Below are 23,605 nucleotides of genomic sequence, written 5' to 3'. Positions count from 1 at the left end.
CTTCGTTGTGGTGTGTGAACTTCTCATTGCAGTGGCTTCTCTTGTTGCGGAGCATGGGCTCTAGAGTGCAGGCTCAGTAGTTGTGGGGCACAGGCTTAGTTTCTCTGCGGCATGGGAGATCTTCCCAGACCAGGGCTTGAACCCATGTCCCCTGCATTGGCGGGCAGATTCTTAACCACTGTACCACCAGGGAAGTCCTCAGTAAAATCTTTAAAAAATATTAAACACTTAAAGAGGAAGTTGTGATCACTAGGAACCACCTTGAATTCAAGAACACTCATGACAATTTTTTTCTTTCCTAAGATTAGTGGTGTGGTAGGAATCACAGACCTGCTATAGATATTATAAATCTGCATTTCAGCAATCATGATACCATTTCAAACAAGATGGATAAATGTGAACCACTTTAAAGAATAAGTAGAGCCAAACCCAAAGAATGCTGAGTTATGAATCAAAGTCACTCCAGAGAGAAGTTTCCAAAAGCATTCAGTAGAGCTTTATCCTTGTTCCTAAACTAGTTCATGCTTTTATTGGCAACTTGAATGAGGGTATTTGTGGCCCAGTGATCAAATTTTCAGGCAACTTGAAGATGGAAAAGAGCAATAATGGTAAATGGCTGAATAGATCACAAAAAGATTACAACTGCCTGCGCCAACGGCCAAACCTAATTCAATTAAATTTAACAGGGTAAACATAGAGTTCCTTGATCCAGCTCATCTACTACCTCCAGGACCAGAACGGGAAAGCATGTATTTCTCAGGGCCGATGGATGAGAGAAAACTCCAGGAGATTGCTCAGCACAGAGCCTGGCACATAATTAAGTCCCCCAAAATGCTAATTATTATTATATCCTGATTACTCATTATTAGTTGCTTTTGTTCATGAGGATCTGCCAAGAAAATAAATCTATCTTTTAAAACAACTTTCAGACAATTGAAAAACAGAGTCTCACCCTTCATTCTGTGCCATGTTTCCACTCTGGTGAATGTACGAATGGATGACCTCTTGCCTCACTTCCTGTATTGGGGGAGAAGAGAGGTGCCTATCATGTACTTTGTATCTGTATTAATATGTTAATAATTTGGCCTCCCACAAGCCCTTTACTTGGACTTTCCTGAACTGCCTGCCATATAGTTTTTCCTAAGCAAATCTGAGAAACATTTATAAACATAAGAGCTACCATTTATTCAGTGTTTCCTGTGTACCTATCACTCAGCAAGGTATCCATTGGTAGATTATCTCTAAACCTCACCAAAACCCAATGGGGTAGGTATTATTCAATTTTATGCACAAGGAAACTGCAACTCAGAGGATCATAGAGACGTGTGTGTTCAAAGAATCAGTGGTCAAGTCCCTCAGTCACCTTCTCTCTCCTCCTTGAGGCCAGATAATTGTCCTCAAATATTTTAGCCATCCTGCAATCATAGCCCCCCCTCCAAGCCCCAAACCACCAAATCCCTGGGCCATTCCTAACCTTAGTAGAATACTTGCACACGTGCGTTTCACACTCAGCGCAGAGCAGTCATAGCTTCACCTGGTCACTGAGGATCTGCCAATCACAGCTGTGGGAAGGCATCCACGATTCTGAAAGAATTCTTCATTAAAGTCCCAATTCTCATCTCTCTGGACTCACAGAGGCCATTCCTTATTGAGAGTGACCCCGCTTCCCCATGGTCACACTAGGACTTGAGAACTAAGGCCCTCCCCTCCTGCAGCTTCTCTCTTCCAAAACTTAAATGACCCCATAAGGGAGAATACACTTCTGGCTAAAAGCTGCCTTTGAGCCCCCAAGCCACCTCATTGTAAGAACAACACCCTTAAGGGGTCGATTTAATTGAGTTATATAGTAAGTGTCATGGTAATGTTACTGAGTCCAAGCTCACTCTGCTCCCACAGGCCAGGACCCGCGGAACAAGAAGATGACAGACTAGTGTCTCCAAAACACCATCTTATCGGGGTTTGGATGCCAGTTTCTTTTATAGAATAGAGAGGGGGAGGAGATGAGGAAGTAAAGTAAAAAGGCCATAAGTTTTGCAAATGTCCCCTGGAATGGCCAGCCTCAGGGAGGACATGTGTTCATTTCTTCTTTCTTGCAGCCATCCACGGGTGGACAAGGTCAGGGTGCTTCCCTGAACAAAGGCACTTTGGTTTAACATTCAGGCAGAGGGCAGTGTTCCCCAAGGCAGGCCACTGTGTATAGACAGTATCCTTTTAGCGAACAAAAGCATGGGAAGCAAAGGTTAAAGTAAAAGAAACAGATCCAACATGTAGTCAGATTTGTTCTTCCCTGTTACGATAATACGTCGTGGAAGATTTTCAGTAGGCGATTCTATTTAGGAAGTAATTAAAGAAGAGATTAAAGACCTCTCTATCACTGCAGTGTCACAAGTTGCTTATCCATCTCACAGGGACGTCTGTGACGCAGGGACATCTCACAAGAGAAACCAGAGGTAAAGCAGGCAGGATTCCAGGCTGATAAAGTCAGAATCCCAAGTGTCCAGCATTCTGGGTTCACTTTTCTTTAACATCTAAATGCACTGGCTAAAACCCTCATTCTAAATACTACACAATCCAGAATTGTAACAGGGAAGAGCCAATTTCGACTCCATGTTGGATCTGTATCTTTGACTTTAACCTTTGCTTTTCATTGTTTTTGTTATTATAATCGTACATAATGGCCTGCCTCAGGGAACCCTGTCCCTCTGCCTGAATGTTAAACTAAAGTGTCTTTGTTCAGCTCACAGTTAGACAATCTGACCCTGCCCACCTGTGAATGGCTGCAGAAAAGAATTAACACTGTCCCCTCCCGATGCTGGACATTCCAGGAGATGTTTTGCAAGACTGATGGCCCTTTATACCTTACTTCCTCACCACCTCTCCCTCTCTATTCTGCCTTTTTACTTTACTCCTTCTTTGATGGTATAAAAGAAACTGGCACCCAGACCCCGATAAGTTGGTTTTTTGGGGACCCTAGTCCACCATCTTAGTCTGCCAGCTTTCCAAATAAAGTCGTATTCCTTGCCTCAACACCTCATCTCCCGATTTATTGGCCTGTCGTGCAACGAGCAGAGTGAGGTTGGACTCGGTAACAGAATCTCTGGTGGGATTTTCATTCATTCCAAGAATTTTTTATTGAGTGACTACTGTGTGTCGAGCTCTATTCTAGGCACTAGAGATAAAGCAAGAAAAACACACATTAAAAAAAAAAGTCCTGCCCTCATGGAGCTTACATTCTTCGTGTGTGCTGGGAATAGGAAAGTTGGGGATGGGATGGCTGATCTGGTGAGTCCATTCTGAAGCCTGTAGCCCCCTGTATCCTGGTAGCTGCTGCCATCTCTCTCTGCCATGGTGGGCAATACCACCCCCACTTTCTTCACTCCCCACAGAGTACCACTAATACAAGCTGGTGTATAATAGGTTTTTGTAGGGGGTGAAGGGTAAAAGAAGATGATTGCATTAGTGAAACGCAAGAAACAACTTAAAATGGAATATTAAATATTGCTGATCTAAAAAGCCAGTATCCATTCTCCCTGGTGGGCTGTTTCTTGCTGGCCATATTCTCCCTCAGGCTCTGGCTTGTTGCCGTCTTCTCCAACCTCTCTCCCAAGATCCTTTTCCCAGCCCCTGGTTCGCCTAGCTGCCAGCCTCTGACCCTCAATTTCCTTTTACTTTTCTCACACAAAGCAATTCACCCACAGCTTCTGGACTTTGCCCTGGGGTGAGGTGGATGGAGAGAGAGGGGCTTCACCTTTCCCATCCAAAAAGTCAGCCAAGATATTTTTTAAAACAAAGAGCCATCTTTCCTGTTTTGAATCATGCCACTCCCGTACTATGTGAAGGCTGCCGTCTGTTCTAGTTTCAATAGAATTTTTTTTTCTCATTGCCGTCAGCCAGCAATTGTGGGAAAACAGTATGCAGAATGAATTGCTAAAGACTACCAGTAAAGTGGAATTTTAAGCACTCTCATTAACAAAGCCTTTGGAAAATGTCATTAAAGATTCCAAACAAGTAAGCAATCAATCCCAGTAAACTCAATATAGAACAAGTAGAAAGCGAGAGCCTTTAGAAAAAATAAAGCTGGATTACTACCTCACGTATTACATTAAAATGACTTTCAAATATATCAAAAATTCAAACAGAAAAAAGGGTCCACAAAAATAATAGAACATGATTGAGGTTTCAAAAAACAATATTTGGGGAGTAGAAAAGACTTTGTAAGTATGTTATTGAATCTAGAAAAATAAAAGAAAAAAGTTAACAATCTGACTGAATATAAATATTAAACTTCCACAAAGCAAAATTACCATAAATCAAGTCCAAAAAAAGTGTGAGAAAACGTTTAATACAAAAAACAGATTAGAGAATAAATTCCTCAATAGACAACTCAAATATCATCGAAATGAACAACAGAAATTTTAAAGGTAGGCAAAGGATATGAACAAGCAGCAATACACACACATGGTCACTAAAAATATGAAAGCATGTTCAACTTTGCTCCTACTTAAATAAATAAACATTTTGAAAAGGATATTGTTTTCCACCTAGCAGATTGGCAAATACATCAAAATTTACAATACCAAGTGGTGGTAATAATAAGAGGAAACACTCATTTTCATATATGTTGATGTGTAGTGTAAATTGGTGCAAACTTTTTGATAGATACTTAGGTAATATCTGACTCAAATTCTACCTTGGGACTTTTTCCTCAGATGTATGTAAAATGATGTTTTAGTCAACATTGTTTATCGTGACAACACAACTATAACAGTGTAAATGCCCATCACAGGAGTGGTTATTTCAATTATAGTACATTCATACAATAAAATACTGTGCCACCACATTAAAGAATGAAGATAGTTATATAGACATATTATTATGGAAAGAAGCAGTAATACCATTTGTATAAAGATGTATACATAGCACTTTTGAATCTCAATTCAAAAATTGAAGAGTACCCAAAAAGTGTAACTTTATTTCTTTTGAGCTATATGTAATGTCTATATTGAATTCCTATTCAACCAAATGGCAAAAACCTAATCGTAACAAATTTGATGTCCCACTTTCCTGAGGGTTGTTGTTGTTGTTTTTAGCTCTGCAGAGGGTTATTTTTAAGTTCTGGGGGAGTTTACAGCTTGGCAAGACCTTCAACAGACAAAGACATCTGTTCCCTTGAATGGTCATCTATCCACATTGGCTTCCACGAGTCATCTTTTTTCCATCTGGTCTACCATGATCAGTTCACCAAGGACTAATATTTAACTGGTAACCACCCGTAAAGGCAGTACAATGTTTTAACCAATTTTTAAAATATTGAAAAACTTCTAATTGGTAAACAGACACTGCTTTAAGCACTCTCCTTCACCCACTAGACCTGGCCACCCTCCCCCTTCTCTACCAGAGGAGCCTTCCTTACCTCCTCCACAATCCAACAGCTAAAGGTTTATTGCCAGGCACAGCCAGAGCTTCCAGGAGCCTGTTCTAGGGACACAGCCAGTATGTCTTCAGATTGGCAAGTATGCTATGCCTGCTGCTAAATATTGTCAAATGCTGACTCCCTCAAAACACTGCCGAAATAGTCTGTTCATAAAGCAAAGCTGAGTTTATTGCTTACTGTAGTAAAAGGAAAGCGCTACACTGACAGAGTCTTAGTTGTATTCTGAAGTGGAAAGGCAAAGTTGGGATGTTTATGAGGTTTGGGGTTTTGGTTTAAGGCAAGTCTTCAAATAAGGGGATGTTTTAATTAATATTGGGGAAGGATCATGATATAGTAGATTAGGATTGGTGTATACAGCAAGGTAAGGTTTTTTCTTAAGTTTTATTTTTATGTATTTATTTTATTTGTTTATTATTTTTGACTGCGCTGGGTCTTCGTTGCTGCGCACGGACTTTCTCTAGTTGCAGCGAGCGGGGGCTGCTCTTCGTTGCGGTGTGTGGGCTTCTCATTGCGGTGGCTTCTCTTGTTGCAGAGCACAGGCTATAGGCGCGTGGGCTTCAGTAGTTGTGGCACGTGGGCTTCAGTAGTTGTGGCTCGCGGGCTCTAGAGCGCAGGTTCAGTAGTTGTGGCACACGGGCTTAGTTGCTCCATGGCATGTGGGATCTTCCTGGACCAGGACTCGAACCCATATCCCCTGCATTGGCAGGTGGATTCTTAACCACTGGCCCACCAGGGAAGCCCAAGGTAACGGTTTTGAGGCAAGGGTTTCAAAGAGTCTTGGAGAATAAATCATCATTTGATGTTATGTATTAAACACTTAGATGTTTATTTAAATGGGTTTTTAGGGAAGTTCTTAAAATGGGAAATACAGGTATTTGCAGTTTTTATCTTCTTGGTTAAGAGTTTCCTGAAATAATAAATATAGATGAAGACAATTAAATAGTTAAGTTACATTAATGTAGAAGACATACTGTTTATACACAGATAGTTTCATTTCTCATTGTTATGGTCATTCATAAGCCTGAGCTGAAGGATAGGCCCTTAACATCTGGGAGTGTGATCAACCCAGATGTTCACTACTCTGAGTTGTCATGACTGAGTATCATGTTTCTTAAGGTGGTCTTTTCAACCTCCTTAAGTGTAAAGTTTTTCTATTTGTTCTTTGGATGGTCATTTGTTGGATCATTTGATGGATCAGTGACTACACAATGGGACAAACTCAGAATACCACTCATTTGAACACCACAGCACAAACAAATACTAAGAGAAGGATTTATGATCAGAGTTTGTAGTCCACTTTTCAGCCAGAATCCAATATTACCCAAATTAAACTAAGGAAAAAGATCTCATCACCAATATAGAGTCCATAGAACCAGGTATGGAATATTAGCCAAATTGCTTAATTTCATAATGTCTTTGTTTGCTTCCTAGAGCTTTTTAACAATATTAAAGATCCCAAAGAGGTCTGCAGGAATATAAATACAACATTATTTTCCAAAATCAGCAGAAGATACCCTTCAAGAGGTCAATATTGTATCTAAAATGCTCTATTCTGAATCAGTGTCTGTCCAATTTCATGAACCTCTTGGATGAGATCTATAGCCTTGGTAGATCTCTGGGCCACAAGATTTCCCTACTTTCTATACTTATAAAATATGAAGGGAAGGCTTCCCTGGTGGCGCAGTGGTTGAGAGTCCACCTGCCGACGCAGGGGACACGGGTTCGTGCCCCGGTCCAGGAAGATCCCACATGCTGTGGAGCGGCTGGGCCCGTGAGCCATGGCCACTGAGCCTGTGCATCCGGAGCCTGTGCTCCGCAACGGGAGAGGCCACGACAGTGAGAGGCCCGCGTACCGCAAAAAAAAAAATAAATAAAAATAAAAAAACATATGAAGGGAATTTGGTGAAAGAGAGAAGAAATCAGTCCAGAATTCCGCTTGGGCAGTTAGGGTTTCAATTCTCCAATCAAAATCCAAGTTTTCTCCTTGATTTACGTTATCTAACAATGTCTTGTTCTGAGAGGGAAACGAATAGCCCCAAATGGGTGCTGTGTGAGGCCAGGAACTATCAGTTTACCAACATAACAAGTTCCCATTTAGTTTGCAAGGAGTATCTAGTAGCCCTTTCTATACTAATCCAATACCAGTCTTAAAGGGTCCCCTTTGACCTGTTTTTAGTCAAGATACCCCTAAGGCATTGTCACATAGTGTTGTAATATTTTGGCTCCATGAATCAAGAATGATCCAGGGCCAGGCAATGAAATTCGCAAGTAGCAAGAGCATTAGCAAAGGGACATCCCTGGTGGCACAGTGGTTAAGAGTCTGCCTGCCAATGCAGAGGACAAAGTTTCGATCCCTGGTCCAGGAAGATCCCACATTCTGCAGAGCAACTAAGCCCGTGCACCACAACTACTGAGCCTGCACGCCACAACTACTGATGCCCGCACACCCTAGAGCCTAGAGTTGTGTGCCACAACTACTGAGCCCACATGCTCTAGGGCCCACGTGCCACAACTACTGAGCCCACGTGCTGCGAGTACTGAAGCCTGCATGCCTAGAGCCCGTGCTCCGCAACAAGAGAAGCCACCGCAATGAGAAGCCCGTGCACCACAACAAAGAGTAGCCCCCACTCTCCACAACTAGAGAAAGCCCACACACAGCAACGAAGACCCAACGCAGCCAAAACTAAATAAATTGTTTAATTAATTTTAAAAAAAAAAAGAATGGAGGCTTTATAGGGAACATAGATAAAGGTAGCCTTATATCAGCAAAAGAGACAATAAGATAGCTATAAAAACAAAAATCAAAAGAATGCAGGTTAAAACATGACAATATATGGTCTTGTTCAGTGGATCTTGGGTAGAAGCTGTCTATGTCTCATGTAGTCTTCTGTTTTATCTGGAAGTCTTGGGTGAATCGTGTCTCTTTCCAAAGACTTTCTACTTTGGAGGGTTCTTAAGAATCTTCAGTTTGAGTTCTCCTGCAGTGACTTTATTGCAGTGATTCAAGGATGGTTTATTCCTCTTTAATTAAGAGGCATGAATCCAAGGAACAACACTTTGGAATATCACTACCATTCTAGTTAGCTAATAGGGTCTTTTCCATCAGGGTTCAAGAGCTGTCTTTCTCTTATATTTCTTCCAAAGGCCAGATCTTCAAGTTTTAGGTCATAAAAGGAATATTTAGATGTTTAGGAAAGGCTACTCATAGTTGCTGATAAGACTGTGTGTACTATATGAATTCCCTGCATGTCTACTTGGTCATGTCTACTTGTGATAAGATGGGTTCTAAAATTGGGGAAAATATTCCTAGATGCATGGCTGGCCTGTTAGTAATACATGAGAAGAGAGTCAGTGAAATTCAGAAGAAAAACTGATCTCATTGTCATTAAAGTCAATAGCAATGTCTTAGGACATAAAAATACAGGAGTCTCTAAGACCTTTGCTAATAGAGTTTTGGAATTCGCTTTGTATTTTCTGCCACTCCTGAAGATTGTACATAATATAGAACAGTGAAGTTTCTGTTTAAGTTGCAGGCTTTGCAAAGTTCTTAAATAATAGTCTCGGGAAGGGGAATGGGATTAGAGACATAGGTTGGAATTCCCCAGGTCAGAAACAAAATCAAATCAGTTTGTTTGCTATTGTTGGAGCCATAGCTCTCTGACAAGGAAAAGATTCAATCCGCCCTGAGAATAAGCAAACAGGAGTTTGCCTCTGTCTAGAATGTAGAAAGTTGGAAAGAGTTTCACTCCCATCCTAACAACAAGAAAATGCCAGATAATGATATTTCTTAGACCCATTCAAGACCTGAGGTCAGAATGCAACCAAAAAGCCTGAAACGCAAAAAAAGACATACCCTTCCAAGAAGAGATGGGACATGAGCACTGACTCACATATGGCAGAGTACTAGGGAAAAAAAAGACACTAGGTGCCATAGATACCTGTAGGAAGAATCCAGCTAACATTTATAATGAACACTAAAGTTGGAGTGTGGACTACCATGAGAGGCTAAAGCCGTAGGAGCAGTAGACACAAATGGAGTTCACGCATACTCACAGGATCTTCTCCATGAACCTCCACCAGCTGCTGACAAGAATGACTGAAGCAGAGCAGGAAACTGGCAAATTCTCCTTCAGTGAGGCATGAATGAAGAGAAGTGGCCACCACTATGCAAACCCTTGGGACTTCCCTGGTGGTCCAGTGGTTAAGACTCTGAGCTTCTACTGCAGGGAGAGAGGGTTTGATCCCTGCTGGGGGAACTAAGATGCCACATGCTATGCGGCATGGCCAAAAAAATAAAAGTACAAACCTTATCCAGTCCCTGTTCCCCTACGGATGAAGAGGCTCAAGATATTGGAAGAGCAGAGAGAATCCTGTAATATCCAGGGCACTGGTGATGACCCATTGCAGCTGGGGAAAATGTAAAGGAAAAAACCCTCTACTGCTGAGAGTGGAGCAAGAAACAGTCCTGTGCCCAGATCACTAAAGATCTCCTAGGATTAACAGAAGGGCAGAAACTCTCTCCTATATAATACCCACCAAGGTCTGGCGGCAGCCATCAGCTGAGCCGAGATGGGCGCTTACAAGTACATCCAGGAGCTACGGAGGAAGAAGGAGTCAGACACGATGTGCTTTCTGCTCAGGGTGCGCTGCTGGCAGTACTGCCAGCTCTCCGTACTGCACCAGGCCCCCTTTCTCCCCCCGCCCACCGGGCCCAAAGAGTCACACAGGCTGGGGTACAAGGCCAAGCAGGGTTATGTCATATATTGGATTCGCGTGTGTTGCAGTGACCGCAAACGCCCAGTTCCTAAGGGTGCCACCTATGGCACACCTGTCCACCATGGTGTCAATCAGCTGAAGTTTGCTCGAAGCCTTCAGTCTGCTGCTGAGAAGTGAGCTGGACACCACTGTAGGGCCCTGAGGGTCCTGAATTCTTACTGGGTTGGTGAAGATTCTACGTACAAATTCCTTGAGGTTATCCTCATTGATCCATTCCATAAAGCTATCAGAAGAAACCCTGACACCCAGTGGATCACCAAACCAGTCCACAAGCACAGGGACTTGTGGGGACTGACATCCACAAGCAGAAAGAGCCGCAGGTTCCACCACAGTATCCGTGGTTCTCGCTGCACAGCTTGGAGAAGAAGCAATACTCTCCAGCTCCACCGCTACCACTAATATAAGTAATGTTTGTAAAATTCTTACCTAATAAACAGTTTAGGACATTCATGTCTACTTTAAAGTGTTTTTTAAACTTGTCTGTTAAAACTAGTTGTCTGCAGATTGACTCATTGAATGCACTGTCAAATTATGAAAGTTTAAGTGCAATCATGTTTGAAGACTTTAAGTGATGGTATATCTTGTTTCTAATAAGGGAAATGCCTGTGTTTTTGCTTTATTAGGGAGTTGATATGTCCATGTTTAAAATGCTGTTTGGTACAATAGGTGTAAAATAAACTCTGTAAAATAGGAGCGCAGAAACTAGTCACGTAGATTTGTTGGTGCACGTGATGAAACCTACAGCTTTACTGGGTGATGCAATGCTCTGCTGGTTTACTCTGAAGTGGCTGTTTTATGGAGTTTGGCAAGGACAAACTTTTTAAATTGGACTTTCCTTGGAATTGTGAAGGACGTCCTGATCCTTTGTCATGATCATATGCAGAAAAGTAATGAGAGTTGACTAGAGCCCACATTTTTAGACTTAATCTAATATTCCATTTGTGTAACTGTTGCTTCTGAAAGGTGAAAAGTAATGCCACCATTTTTAAGAGAATTGAATAAACCTGTTGCAAGAGGGTTCTCTTAAATATGAAACAGATCCTAGTTAACCTAAATTAAATTGCCTTAGCCTCAATGGTACCTCTGAAGTTCACATAAAAGGTGGGAGCTCCTAGTTCAATCCCATGACTCTGGGATCTGTAGAATACTTAACTTCATGCAAAATAGTCATGGTATTTACACGGGTGTATCTTGAAACTAATGGAAATGGAACAGTAGATAAATGAGAAGGCAGTTATTAGCCCTAAGGTTTGTAAGCTAGTGATGCTAGAATTGGGAAATCGGTGTTCAACAGATACCTTTCAAGTGTGGGATGATAGAAAAAGCTTGGATCAAAATTTTAAATGTTTTATCTGTAGTATTAGTTTGTGACCATTATGAACTCTCTAATCCACCTTAGTGGGGAAAATAGGGCTGGTTTTATTTAAAAGTAACATTGCTAAGTCTAGTCAGTGTTATCTTGGGTCAAGCCACTTTATCCATTCCCATAAGGCTACTGAGAAAAGTCATGTAGCTGGTGTCAATACAAGTTCAAATGGTTTCAAAAAAAAAATCCACCAAATACAAGGCTGAGTTTGACTGCCAAAGGAGATTGAGCAGGATCATTGAGAAAGCTCTAGCCCAAAAGACCTAGGTACACTGCCTAAGATTGAGACTGGACAAGAAAATAGAGAATCCCCTCTGTCCTCTACCACCAGGCTATTACACGCTAAGTAATAAACTACAGCAGCCTAGCCCTTGGGGAGAGGTAAGAGCATGGAGAGAGATCACCTCTGTGGCAGTGGCACACAGAGAAAACTGAGGTAGAAAAGCTGAGGGTAGAATTGAAACATTAAGAGAAATCCATTAATACCAAGCTCTTCCTCTAAGCACAAGGTAACGCTAAAGGAAGTTGAAGTTTGTAGTGTGCATTGAAGGTAACCACAAAGCAATAACAAAACCCAAATTCAACTCAAATCCTGACTATATTGACTCAGTCCCCTGTGCAAACAGCCTAGAACAAGAAGTGTGCCTATTTCCTGACCTAAATGCTATTTACCTTAATCTCTACTATATTACACAAGAAGTACCTCTTTCAACAACAAAAAAATATGAAACACAAAGACTCAAATGAAAGGAGCCCACCATCTAGAGACAAATCAATCAACAGAACAGAAACAGAGATGACACAGATGTTAGAATTACCACAGGGGGCATTTAAAATAACTATGATTTATATCTTAAAGGCTCTAGTGGAACATTTGTGAGGTTTCAGGAAAGTGATAGAAACTATAAGAAATAAAAACTATTAGAAATAAATTTTAAGGTCTATTTAGAATATAGGTAACAGATACACAGATGAAGGATGGGCTCATAAATAGACTAGACATAGTTGAGGAAAGAATCAATAAACTTGAAAATAGACCAATAGAAATTAGCTAAATGGTTTCATTATACTTGGAGTGGCAGCGCCCTCGGCCACTTCTCTGCACTGTTTGGGTGGCCTCCTGAAGGCACTGTGCAGCAACTCCTATGTCAAGCTGAGCCAGTACTGGGACCAGCACTTCTGGCATGACAGTGAAGAACAGGAAAAATTATTGAAGAAAAGCTGTACATTGTATGTTGGAAATCTTTCATTCTATACAACTGAAGAACAAATCTATGAACTCTTCAGCAAAAGTGGTAACATAAAGAAAATCATCATGGGCCTGGATAAAATGAAGAAAACAGCATATGGGTTCTGCTTTGTGGAATACCATTCTAGAGCAGATGCAGAAAATGCCGTGCAGTACATAAATGGAATGTATCTGGATGACCGGATCACTTGCACAGACTGGGACGCAGGCTTAAAGGAGGGCAGGCAGTATGGCCGTGGCCATTCTGGGGGCCAGATGCTAGATGAGTATCGTCAGGACTACGATCTGGGAGAGGAGGCTATGGAAAACTGGCCCAAACCTGTGAGTGGTGAGAGCCCCATCATGAAAAACTCACTCCTTTGGCCTGTTGATTTTGATGTGCGTTACCCAAGGTCTGCAAACCTTCCCATTTTTACCAAGCTTTAATCAATGTCTCTACTGAGCTGGAAGCCTCTTCATGGTTTTCCTATTAAAAATTATTAAAGCACAGAATCCAAAAGAATGCCTTTAATTCTATAGTCTTCGCATCTTGGTCGTGTGTCAGATTACCAGAATAATTTACCAGGTCAAAAATTGTGTTCCTTAGCAACAGACTTGATGTATAATATTGATCTATCAGCCAAAAACACACTTCTTTTAGGAAGATTGGAAAAAAAATTTTAAGTGTTTACCATGTTTACTTCTAAGTAGGTCTACCTTGGGGCCTGGAATTACTATTTTAAAAATTTTAAGTTTGCTTGAGATAAAGTTTAATAAGGGGAGTTTTGCTATGTAATGTGGCTTTGCTCTAAATTAGGAATAGATGTTTGATAACTGAATTTTTTCTATGTTGAATTTTAATCTCGAAAGGAAAACTTAAGAGTCAAGGGAACTTCCTAAATTGTTGGTGCAAAAGTAAGCCTTAGACGGTCGCAGGGGACACCACCTCTAATACGCTTTATATATCAGGAAATTAGGTCAGGACTTGAAGGGTATTTACTGAACACATTTTTCAAAATATGTGTTTTAGCTAACACTAAGAAAACCAAGGGTCTGTATTACAGGGAACCTCAACTACTCAAAGGGCAAGACGGACGCTGTCAGTAGGAAATGGGGAGGAAATATCAGGAGATGTGAGTTAAAACATTGCCTTGACATGATGAAGGCTGCTGGGAGAGCCATCAGATCTATTTTTTTCATTTTCGAACTGTCCTTGAGTGGGTTTTGAGTGGGTTTTTTTGTTTTGTTTTTAAAAAATGACTTAAAGATCAAGACAGTGCTTAGCAAAAACAAAATCAGAAATGTTTCCCTGGGGAAATGTTTTGGCTAATTGTCATACTGAAGTCTGTCTTGTTTTTTCCCTAATTGTGCTAAGTTTCAGAGCCTGGATAGTGAGCTGGTGGTCTCTACAGAAAAGGGAGTCTAGAGGATTTATTTTGCATTTGTAAGGCAAGAGAGAATTTCTCTAATATTATATGAACTATTGCTCATTTTAAACTGGTAGTCTAGTATAATTTTCCCTGACATAAGTGAAATTTTTTCATCTAGCAACAAAGTATCTCTTAATTTCCAGTAGCCTGTGAAGTTGGGGCTGAAGTATCTCAATAGGAACATCTTTCAAGTTACAGTAAGTGTATGTTTTCTCAAATTTAAGCTGGCTATTTGAACTTTAAAAGATATCTAAATTAGTTGTAAGTATTTCGGAAAATATTTGTAAATATCTAACTTAATGAAGACTTATAATTCATTATTAAAATCTTTTTACACTGTAGTTTGAATTAATATATTATATATTTTGCAGTAAAACATAACTCAGATTTCTATAGGCCTTAAAACCACAGCAGTGGTTCCTATTTGAATTGTCTTCTGTAAAAGATTTCAATAAAATTGGACCAACTTAAAAAAAAAGAAAGAAATTAGCTAAATGGAACATGACGATAAAAAAAGAATTTTAAAAAAACAGAGAATTCAAGATCTGTGAGACAATAATGAATGTTTAATCTACAAATACTGGAAGCCTAGAAAGTGAAGAGGGAGAGAACAGGACAGAAGAAATACTGGAAGAGTTCATGGATGAGAAATTTCTAAAAATAAAAAAAGACATCAAACTACAGATCAAGATGATCAGAGAATCCCAAGTAGGACAAACACTGAGGGAAAAAAACCCAAAAACTTCTGAAACCAAAGATAGAGAGAAAATCTTAAAGGCAACCAGAATAAAAAGATCTATTATATATAAAGAGACAAAGACTAACATTAGCAGGCTTTTAGTCAGAAACTGTGCAAGCCAGAAAACAAGGGGAGCACTTCTTTACTGAAAGAAACTGTTGGCCAGAATTCTATACTCAACAAAAAGTATTTTTTTCAAAAATGAAGGTGAAATACTTTTTAGTTAAGCAAAAGCAGGCCAAATTCATTACCAGCACATCTGTGCTATAAGATATGCTAAAGGACATTCTTCAGGTAGAAGGAACATAATCTCAGAGATTTAGATCTACATAACGAAATGAAAAGTGCCAGCAATAGTTAAAATGAAGGTAAATGTAGGTTTTTGTGTTATCTTTAATCATCTAAGGATAATTAACTGTCTAAAGCAAAAATATAGAAATGTAATGTGGGTTACAACACAAGTAAAAAGTGTGGCATTACCACCAAAGATAGGAGAAGGAAACTCTCTCCTGCATAAAACCTGCCAAGGATATAAGTCAAAGTTTGACTGTCACAGGAAAGAAAGACAGGATCACTAAGAAAGTCCTGACTCTGAGAAAGAAAGACTATTCATTGGAAGAAAGGCAAAAAAATGTTCTTTTCAACAAACGATTCTGGAACAAGTGGACATCCATACGAAAAAAGAGAATTTACCCATACTTCACACCATTTACAGAAATAAATCCATTGGAGAATGGATCAGAAAACTAAATGCAAAACCTGAAACAATAAAGTGTCTAATGGAAAACATAAAACTTATTATCTTGGATTCTTAAATATGACACAAGCCACTGCCTAGGGGAAAGTATTTGTAAAACACATCTGATAAAGGACTTATATCTAGACTATAATATTAACAATTCTCAATGTTCAATAATAAAAAGACAAAGACAAGTTTTGAATGAGTAAAAGATTTGTGTAGACACTTCACTGAACAAAAATTTTAACTGTCAAGTAAGCCCATGAAAAAATGCTCAACATTATTTGTCTTGAGAAAAATGCAAATTAAAATACAAAGAGATACCACTACATAACCTATTAGAATAACTAGAAAAAAATTTTTTAACTGACAATACCAAGTGTTGACCAGGATGTGGAGCAACTGGAACACTCATACCTTGCTGTATGAGAAGGTAAAGTCACTTTAGAAAGAAGTTTGAAAGTTTCTTACAAAGTTAAACATGCACTTACCATTACAGCCCAGCAATACCACTCCTAGGTATTTACTCAAGAGAAGTAAAACCCTATGTTCACATAAAAGCATGTATGTAAATGTTTGTAGCAGCATTATTTATAACCACCAAAAACTGTAAATAACTCTTCTTCAACTCATGAATAGATAAGCAAGTTATGGTACAAGCATTCAATAAAAAGAAACTATAGATATATACAATGACACGAATGAACCTCAGAATAATGCTGAGTGAAAGAAGCCAGGCTTGAAAGGCTACATACTTTAGCTTCTGTTCATAAGACATTCTGGAAAATGCAAAATTATAAGAATAGAAAACAGATCAGTGGTTTCTAGGGGCAGAGGCTAGAAGGAGAGTTGCTGACAAAGGGTAATGAGGGAATCATTTCAGGTGATAGAAATGTTCTATATCTTGATTCTGGTAGTGATTACATGACTGTATGTGTTTGTCAAATCTCATAGAATTGTACGCTGAAAGAGAAACTTTTTCTGAATGCAAATTATAGCTCAATAAATTTGACTTTTAAAAATACCTTTGCCAGTAGTTATGAGAAATCTGTTTGGAGGTGTCTATATACTACCTTCACAATTTTACCAAGATTATGCTGGTGACAAATGAGACATGAACCAGAAACACCCTCAGTAGTTTGACACCGATATAGATTAAGTATAGTACCCAATTTATCCTTACTCTGGTGGATAATTTCATGAAAAATTTTTGCAAGGTCCCATTTGAGCACCTCTGTTGCTTACAAGAAGCCAGAGTGCCAGGGACTATTCTCATGTGATTTACATCCAGATTTCTCCTAGTATCTTCTTCTGACTCTGAAGCTAACCAGTGCCATTCTAGAATAGATTTTTTGAAACTCTGCAAAAACTTGGTCTCAGGGTTCCATAGGGGCTGGGATATTAGCAAGGGCTGCCTATGAGGCATAATGATCAGCCTGAGCATTTCTTTTAGCTTCCATGTTATCCTCCTTTGCATGAGCTTCTAGCTTTAGAGTAGCCATCTCCTTAGAGAGCATTAGATCACTCGAAAGTTCTTTAAGCTGCTGACCATTTTTAAAGGGTTCTTACCAAAGTTAAAAACTTTTGTGGTATCCAAAGCATTTCAAAACCATGAACTTATCCAAAATCATATCTACTCTCATTGTATGTGTTAAATCTCCTAGCCCTAGCTAATTGACAAGCTCTGATGGGGACAATGAGTCCTGCCACCTGCACAAATTTTGCCTCTGGCAAGAGGTCATATTTTGAAGTGTGAAGTCACACCTGTTACAGTGCATCCCACCTGTTTCAGTTTTAAGGTATGACTTGTCAACAAACAAGATTCAGTCTGCATTTCCTGAAGTGATTTTAGTAAATCAGTTTGGGGCACAGTTCACAAGCAGAGGTTGAACATTTATGAGTTTCTCCTTCTTCACATTATGGAAGAATAACAGAATTTTAAAGACCACAACGATGATGGAAGAACATAGTAGGATTTCATAAGAAGTAACCCTACTTGCTGACAGTGTTGCATGGTATCAGTGTGCAATGAAGATTATACAGCATGAGGGACCATTAGGTTAAAGGACACCCTAGAAGCAAGTCAACCGAAACCTCCACTAGTTTAGCTGCCGCAGCTGTTGCCCTTAGGCAAGGCCAGCAGGTTTTGCCACTGAGTCAAGAGACTGTAGTAGCTATTGGTGTTTGATGAATGCCAAGAAGGTGAAAGAGAACTCCAAGGTCTTGTTCAAGGGTTTACAGAGAAGTGGTTTGGTTACCTATTATTTAGTAAAATCATATGATGGCAAGGCAATTTCAGTAGCCAGTGAGATCCAGGAATCTTTTTAAATGTCTCTTTGTACTAGTCCAGGAAATTTTTTAACAGGTTGTAGTCTGTCAAATGTAAGGGATATACTGCTGGATAAGTCATGTTTTAGCTAATAACAAAATTGTAACTTTGGTCAGGGGGAGAAATCTTACATCTTTCCAAGCTAAAACAGTAAATCGATACCAGGATTAGTCTTAGAGCACACCTCATCTTTGGAACACAAGCCCAGCCGCTCCGCGGCATGTGGGATCTTCCTGGACCGGGGCACAAACCCATGTCCCCTGCATCGGCAGGCGGACTCTCAACCACTGCGCCACCAGGGAAGCCCTTTCTGTGGTACTTTTAACCTTCTAACAAACTATGTCATCTACTTCCTTATGGTGACTATGGTTAATTGTCAATCTGCTCACTCCCCAAGAGCAGGAAACTTTTCTGTTTTATTTTCACTGATATATCCAAAACACCTAGAAGAGGACCTGGCACATCACAGGTGCTTTAAAAATATCTAATGAGCAAGTAAAGAACTTTAAAAAGAACCTGGCTTGCCCAAGTCCATCCAGGCTGCTATAACAAAATACCACAGACTGAGTAGGTTATAAACAACAGAAATTCATTCCTCACAGTTCTGGAGGCTGGAAGTCCGAGGTCACAGTGCCAGCATGTTTGGCTGAGGGACTTTTCTGGTGGCAGACTTCTCATTGTGACCTTACGTGGCCAAAGGGACAGGGGGACACAAACATTCAGACTATAGCATGGCCCATAGTCAGTGCTATATAAGTGTTAGTTCTCAAGGAGGAATATCTAGAGGAAAAGAAAGAAGAAGAAATAATTTTTGAACATAAAAATAAAATTCTCAGTTGTTAAATTAGCAAACCCAACCCTTCTTTAATTCACTTTAATTTAGGAGAAGCCAGTTGGTAAAGTTACATTTGCATGTAATTTAAAAGAGTTTTGTTTCTTACAACCATAAATAACAATTCTTTTAACAGAATGTCCAGGCAGCAGTTCCTCTGGATCTGCCTTAATGACATATTTTAATTAGCAGATATTGGCATATAAACAGGAACAAAGCCCTTCACAACATTCCTTTTCAGATACAGAGGAAAAGTTGATATCTTAAAAACATCATCTCTAGGGCCTCCCTGGTGGTGCAGTGGTTGAGAGTCCGCCTGCCGATGCAGGGGACACGGGTTCGTGCCCCGGTCCAGGAAGATCCCACATGCCGCGGAGCGGCTGGGCCCGTGAGCCATGGCTGCTGAGCCTGTGCGTCCGGAGCCTGTGCTCCACAACGGGAGAGGCCACAACAGTGAGAGGCCCGCGTACTGCAAAAAAAAAAAAAAACAAAAAAAACACATCATCTCTATAGCTAACTAACTGTGTTAGTTTGCTAGGGCTGACATAACAAAGCACCACAGATTGGGAGGCTTAAACAACAGAAATTTAGTTTCTCACAATTCTGGAAGCCAAAAGTCTGAGATTAAGGTGTTATCAAGGTTAGTTTCTTTTGAAACCTTTCTTCTTAGCTTGTAGATGTCTGTCTTTTCCCTGTGTCTTCACATGATCTTCCTTCGTATGTGTCTGGGTTCAAATTTCCTCTTCTTATAAGGATACCAGTCATATTGGATTAGGGCCTGCCCTAATTTTAACTTAATTACCTCCTTAACGACTATCTCCAAGTACAGTCATATTCTGAGGTACTGAGGGTTAGGGATTCAACATATAAATTTGGGGGGAACATAGCTCATAACACTAGTAAAATTTAAAAAGAAAGATATTTGTATTGACAAGGGATAAAATTAAGCAAGATCTATGCTTAGCTAAGCCTAATAGGACAAAGAATATTAGGTACAACACAGGGCTCTTTTGAAATCTGTTCAAAGTAGTCAACTTCAAAGTACATATTTGAAACAAATATAAAATTTCTTCCATATTTTTCGCCTTTTACTGTACATTGTACCTAGACAATGCTACTTTTTAGGAGCATTATTTGAGCAGCTTCTGAAATTTTGAAGAAGGGACTGTTATTTGAGGAAGAGAATGCTTTTTGTAAATGCCATACAGCTTTTTCTCTATTAAAAAATAAAGAAAATGGATGATTTTGAAATATCACTGTTCCCTGAGTTTACACACTTTCATAAGAAATCAGGCATTTAAAAATTATCTTTTGATTCAAGAAGTGTGGTTGTCTTCTTTAAAGTCATTGTTAGTGAGTAACATATCTTTAGCCCTCTAACCATTAGTTATCTGTAATCTCTAGAGTAATTATATATACTTCCCTATAATGAAAGGAAATGATATAATAACTGTATAATTGTAGTGAATCCCTATTTGATCGTCTGCCCTGTCCAGTCCTCTTTCTTGGAATTGTCCTTTTCCCCACTTCACATGGTTACACAGGGAGCAATTGCCAATGTTGCTTTATCATCTGAGAAGTAGACACCTGTGCAAACTGAACCAGTGATCTGGCATCTGGATCAAAAGTCTATTCAGGGGACTTCCCTGGTGGCACAGTGGTTAAGAATCCGCCTGCCAATGCAGGGGACACGGGTTCGAGCCCTGGTCGAGGAAGATCCTACATGCCGCGGAGCAACTAAACCCGCGAGCCACAACTACTGAAGCCTGCACGCCTAGAGCCCATGCTCCACGACAAGAGAAGCCACCACAATGAGAAGCCCGTGAACCACAACGAAGAGTAGCCCCCGCTTGCCACATTTAGAGAAAACCCTAGAGAAAACGTTGCACCTAGAGAAACACCTAGAGAAAATGTTGCACGCAGCAATGAAGACCCAACGCAGCCAAAAAAGAAAAAAAGTCTATTCAGGTGTCAAGAAATAAAAAGACAACCCCCAGAATGGGAGAAAATATTTGCAAATCATATATCTGTTAAGGGGCTTCTTTCCAAAATAAAGAGTTCTTTCACTCAACAAATATCCCATGGGAAACAGATTTCTATAGATATTTCTCCAAAGAAGATATACAAATGGCTAATAAGCACATGAAAAGATATCAAACATCACCAGTCATCAGGGAAATGCAAGTCAAAACCACAAAAAAATACCATTTCACACCCACTAGGATGGCTATAATCAAAAAGACAACAAGTGTTGGCAAGAATGTGGAGAGGGCTTCCCTGGTGGTGCAGTGGTTAAGAATCCGCCTGCCAATGCAGGGTACACGGGTTCAAGCCCTGGTCCGGGAAGATCCCACATGCCGCGGAGCAACTGAGCCTGTGCGCCACAGCTACTGAGCCTGTGCTCTGGAGCCCGCGAGCCAAAACTACTGAGCCTGTGTGTCACACCTACTAAAGCCCGCGTGCCTGGAGCCCGTGCTCTGCAACAAGAGGAGCCACCACAATAAGAAACCCGCGCACCGCAACGAAGAGTAGCCCCCGCTCACCATGACTAGAGAAAGCTCGCGTGCAGCAACAAAGACCCAATGCAGCCAAAAATAAAATAAATTAATTAATAAATTTAAAAAAAAAAAGAATGTGGAGAAATTGGAACCCTCATACATTGCTGGTGGGATTGAAAAATGGTGCAGCCACCTAGGAAAACATGGATAAACCTTGTAAACATTGTACTAAGTGAAAGCACCAAGACACAAAAAGCCACATATTGTATGATTCTATTTATACGAAATGTCCAGAATAGGCAAATCCATAGAAACAGAAAATAGATTAGTGGTTGCAAGGAGCTGGGGGTAGAGGGGAAACGGGGAATGACTGCTAACGGGTATAGTGCTTCTTTTGGGGATGATTCTTTTTTTTTTCAATTAATTAATTAATTAATTTTTGGCTGCATTGGGTCTTCGTTGCTGCGTGAAGGCTTTCTCTAGTTGTGGCAAGCGGGGCTACTCTTCGTTGCGGTGCACGGGCTTCTCATTGTGGTGGCTTCTCTTGTTGCGGAGCATGGGCTCTAGGCATGTAGGCTTCAGTAGCTGTGGCACACGGGCTCAGTAGCTGTGGCTCACGGGCTTAGTTGCTCTGCGGCATGTGGGATCTTCCCAGACCAGGGCTCGAACCCGTGTCCCCTGCATCGGCAGGCGGATTCTTAACCACTGCGCCACCAGGGAAGTCTTGGGATGATTCTTATTTGGAATTGGTTAGTGGTGACTGAGACATAATTTTGTGAATCTACAGTAAATTCTCATTTTTCATGGTAGTTATGTTCTGTAAAATTGCCACAAACACTGAATTAGTGACTACGGAGGCATTGCTCCTAAGGCAAATATAGGATTAGGTTTCCAAAGCTTCTGGTCATAACATTTTCATCAGTCAATCGTACATTATCTTGTTTTGTGTGTGTTTCTGTTTAAAGACACCTTACTTAATATAAATTTCTTTTAAGCAATTATATTTAGTATTTCTTTATACTAAAACACCAGCCAAGAAGAGTTTAACGTTTTCCTCACCCGGGTAACGTGACAGTAAATTTCTTTGGCTTTCAGCATCACAACTATGCTATCTACTATACTTATGCTTTTTTAAAGTTGGTTATCATCTCATGAATCCACAAATTTAGCCACTTTCCCATCTTCTCCATAGTCTCATCACACTATATAGGTGTTACATCAATACTTGGCAAATTGCCTATTCCTTTTTCTAGATGTACAGTATTGTTGATTCATTAACATTGAGCTCATAGCTAACAGCACTATAACTTATGCCTGAAAAACAATGATCTAACATGCGTTTTCTCTGTCAGACCCCTCCCAGCCTTCCTGTGTTTAGGAACCCTAGACTGTACTTCAGCTCTACACTTGGGGGCCATTCGAACCAGCAACATCACTAACAAAAAGCACAAAAATGCTAAAAATGTGCCCTCAGTAGACTACAAAAAGGGTGCTTGTCTTTAGTATGAGAGTGTGTGTCCAGCAATTCAAATTTTTCACCATTCTGCACAGGTCCATGAATGAGAGACTATACAAAAAAAGACTGAGTTGTACAATTAAGAGTGAACTTGATAGTGCTGTTGAACCCAAGTTCATATGCCCGAAGCACAGTGAGACCAAACAAACCAAAACATCAGAGTTTGGAGCAGAGAAGGGTTTATTGCAGGGCCAAGCAAGGAGAGTGGTAGCTCAGGCTCAAAAAACCCAAACTCCCTGATGGTTTTCAAGGAAGAGTTTTTATAGGCAAAATTTGGGAGGAGGTCTGCAGGATGTGTTATCTTCCTCTAATTGGTTGGTTAGTGGGGAGGTAACAGGGTGGTGTTCCAGGAATCTCAATCATCAACCTTCTGGTTCCAACTAGTCTGGGGTCCAGTGCTTGTGCTCTGCCTGAGGTTACCATCCTCCACCAGGGTGGGGCCTTAGTTCCTATAGAAGAGTTCAGAGATATGTATCAGATTGTTATGTATATCCCTTGAGGAGGAATCAGGACCCTGCCCCATCACTGCACTATTTTTTCTTGACTGCCTTTCCTTTATTTCTGCAATTCCTCACTCCCCTAATTAGTAGCTGCTTGAATCTGCCCTTTGCCACAACCTTCAGGGAAGGTTATAAAGCCTTTTTCCTACAAACAAAAAACAGGGAACATGGAAAAATATTTGTACCCGGTAGGGTCCCACAGGGTCCTGCTCAGTTTC

At 40.3% G+C, this 23,605-nt stretch overlaps 1 protein-coding gene and 1 pseudogene across 1 annotated transcript in view; both read left to right on the top strand.

Moving 5' to 3' along the window:
• The first annotated feature begins 10,003 nt into the window (after window positions 1-10,003).
• Window positions 10,004-10,614, top strand: LOC114904941 (annotated as a pseudogene).
• Window positions 10,615-10,941: 327 nt separating this feature from the next.
• The window catches only part of LOC114903906 (nuclear cap-binding protein subunit 2-like), a 37,579-nt gene continuing 24,915 nt past the window's right edge, over window positions 10,942-23,605 (top strand). Inside the window, 3 exon segments of the mRNA XM_029237136.1 lie at window positions 10,942-10,963; window positions 12,659-13,108; window positions 13,111-13,153. Of these exon segments, the coding sequence (XP_029092969.1) occupies window positions 10,942-10,963; window positions 12,659-13,108; window positions 13,111-13,153 (515 nt within the window).

The sequence above is a fragment of the Monodon monoceros genome, unplaced genomic scaffold (genome assembly GCF_005190385.1).
Source record: "Monodon monoceros isolate NGI ecotype Baffin Bay Population unplaced genomic scaffold, NGI_Narwhal_1 Super_Scaffold_21, whole genome shotgun sequence".
Classification (NCBI taxonomy): Eukaryota; Metazoa; Chordata; class Mammalia; order Artiodactyla; family Monodontidae; genus Monodon; species Monodon monoceros.
The sequence above is the reverse complement of the archived record's forward strand: the minus strand, read 5'-3'. Positions and strand labels throughout refer to the sequence as shown.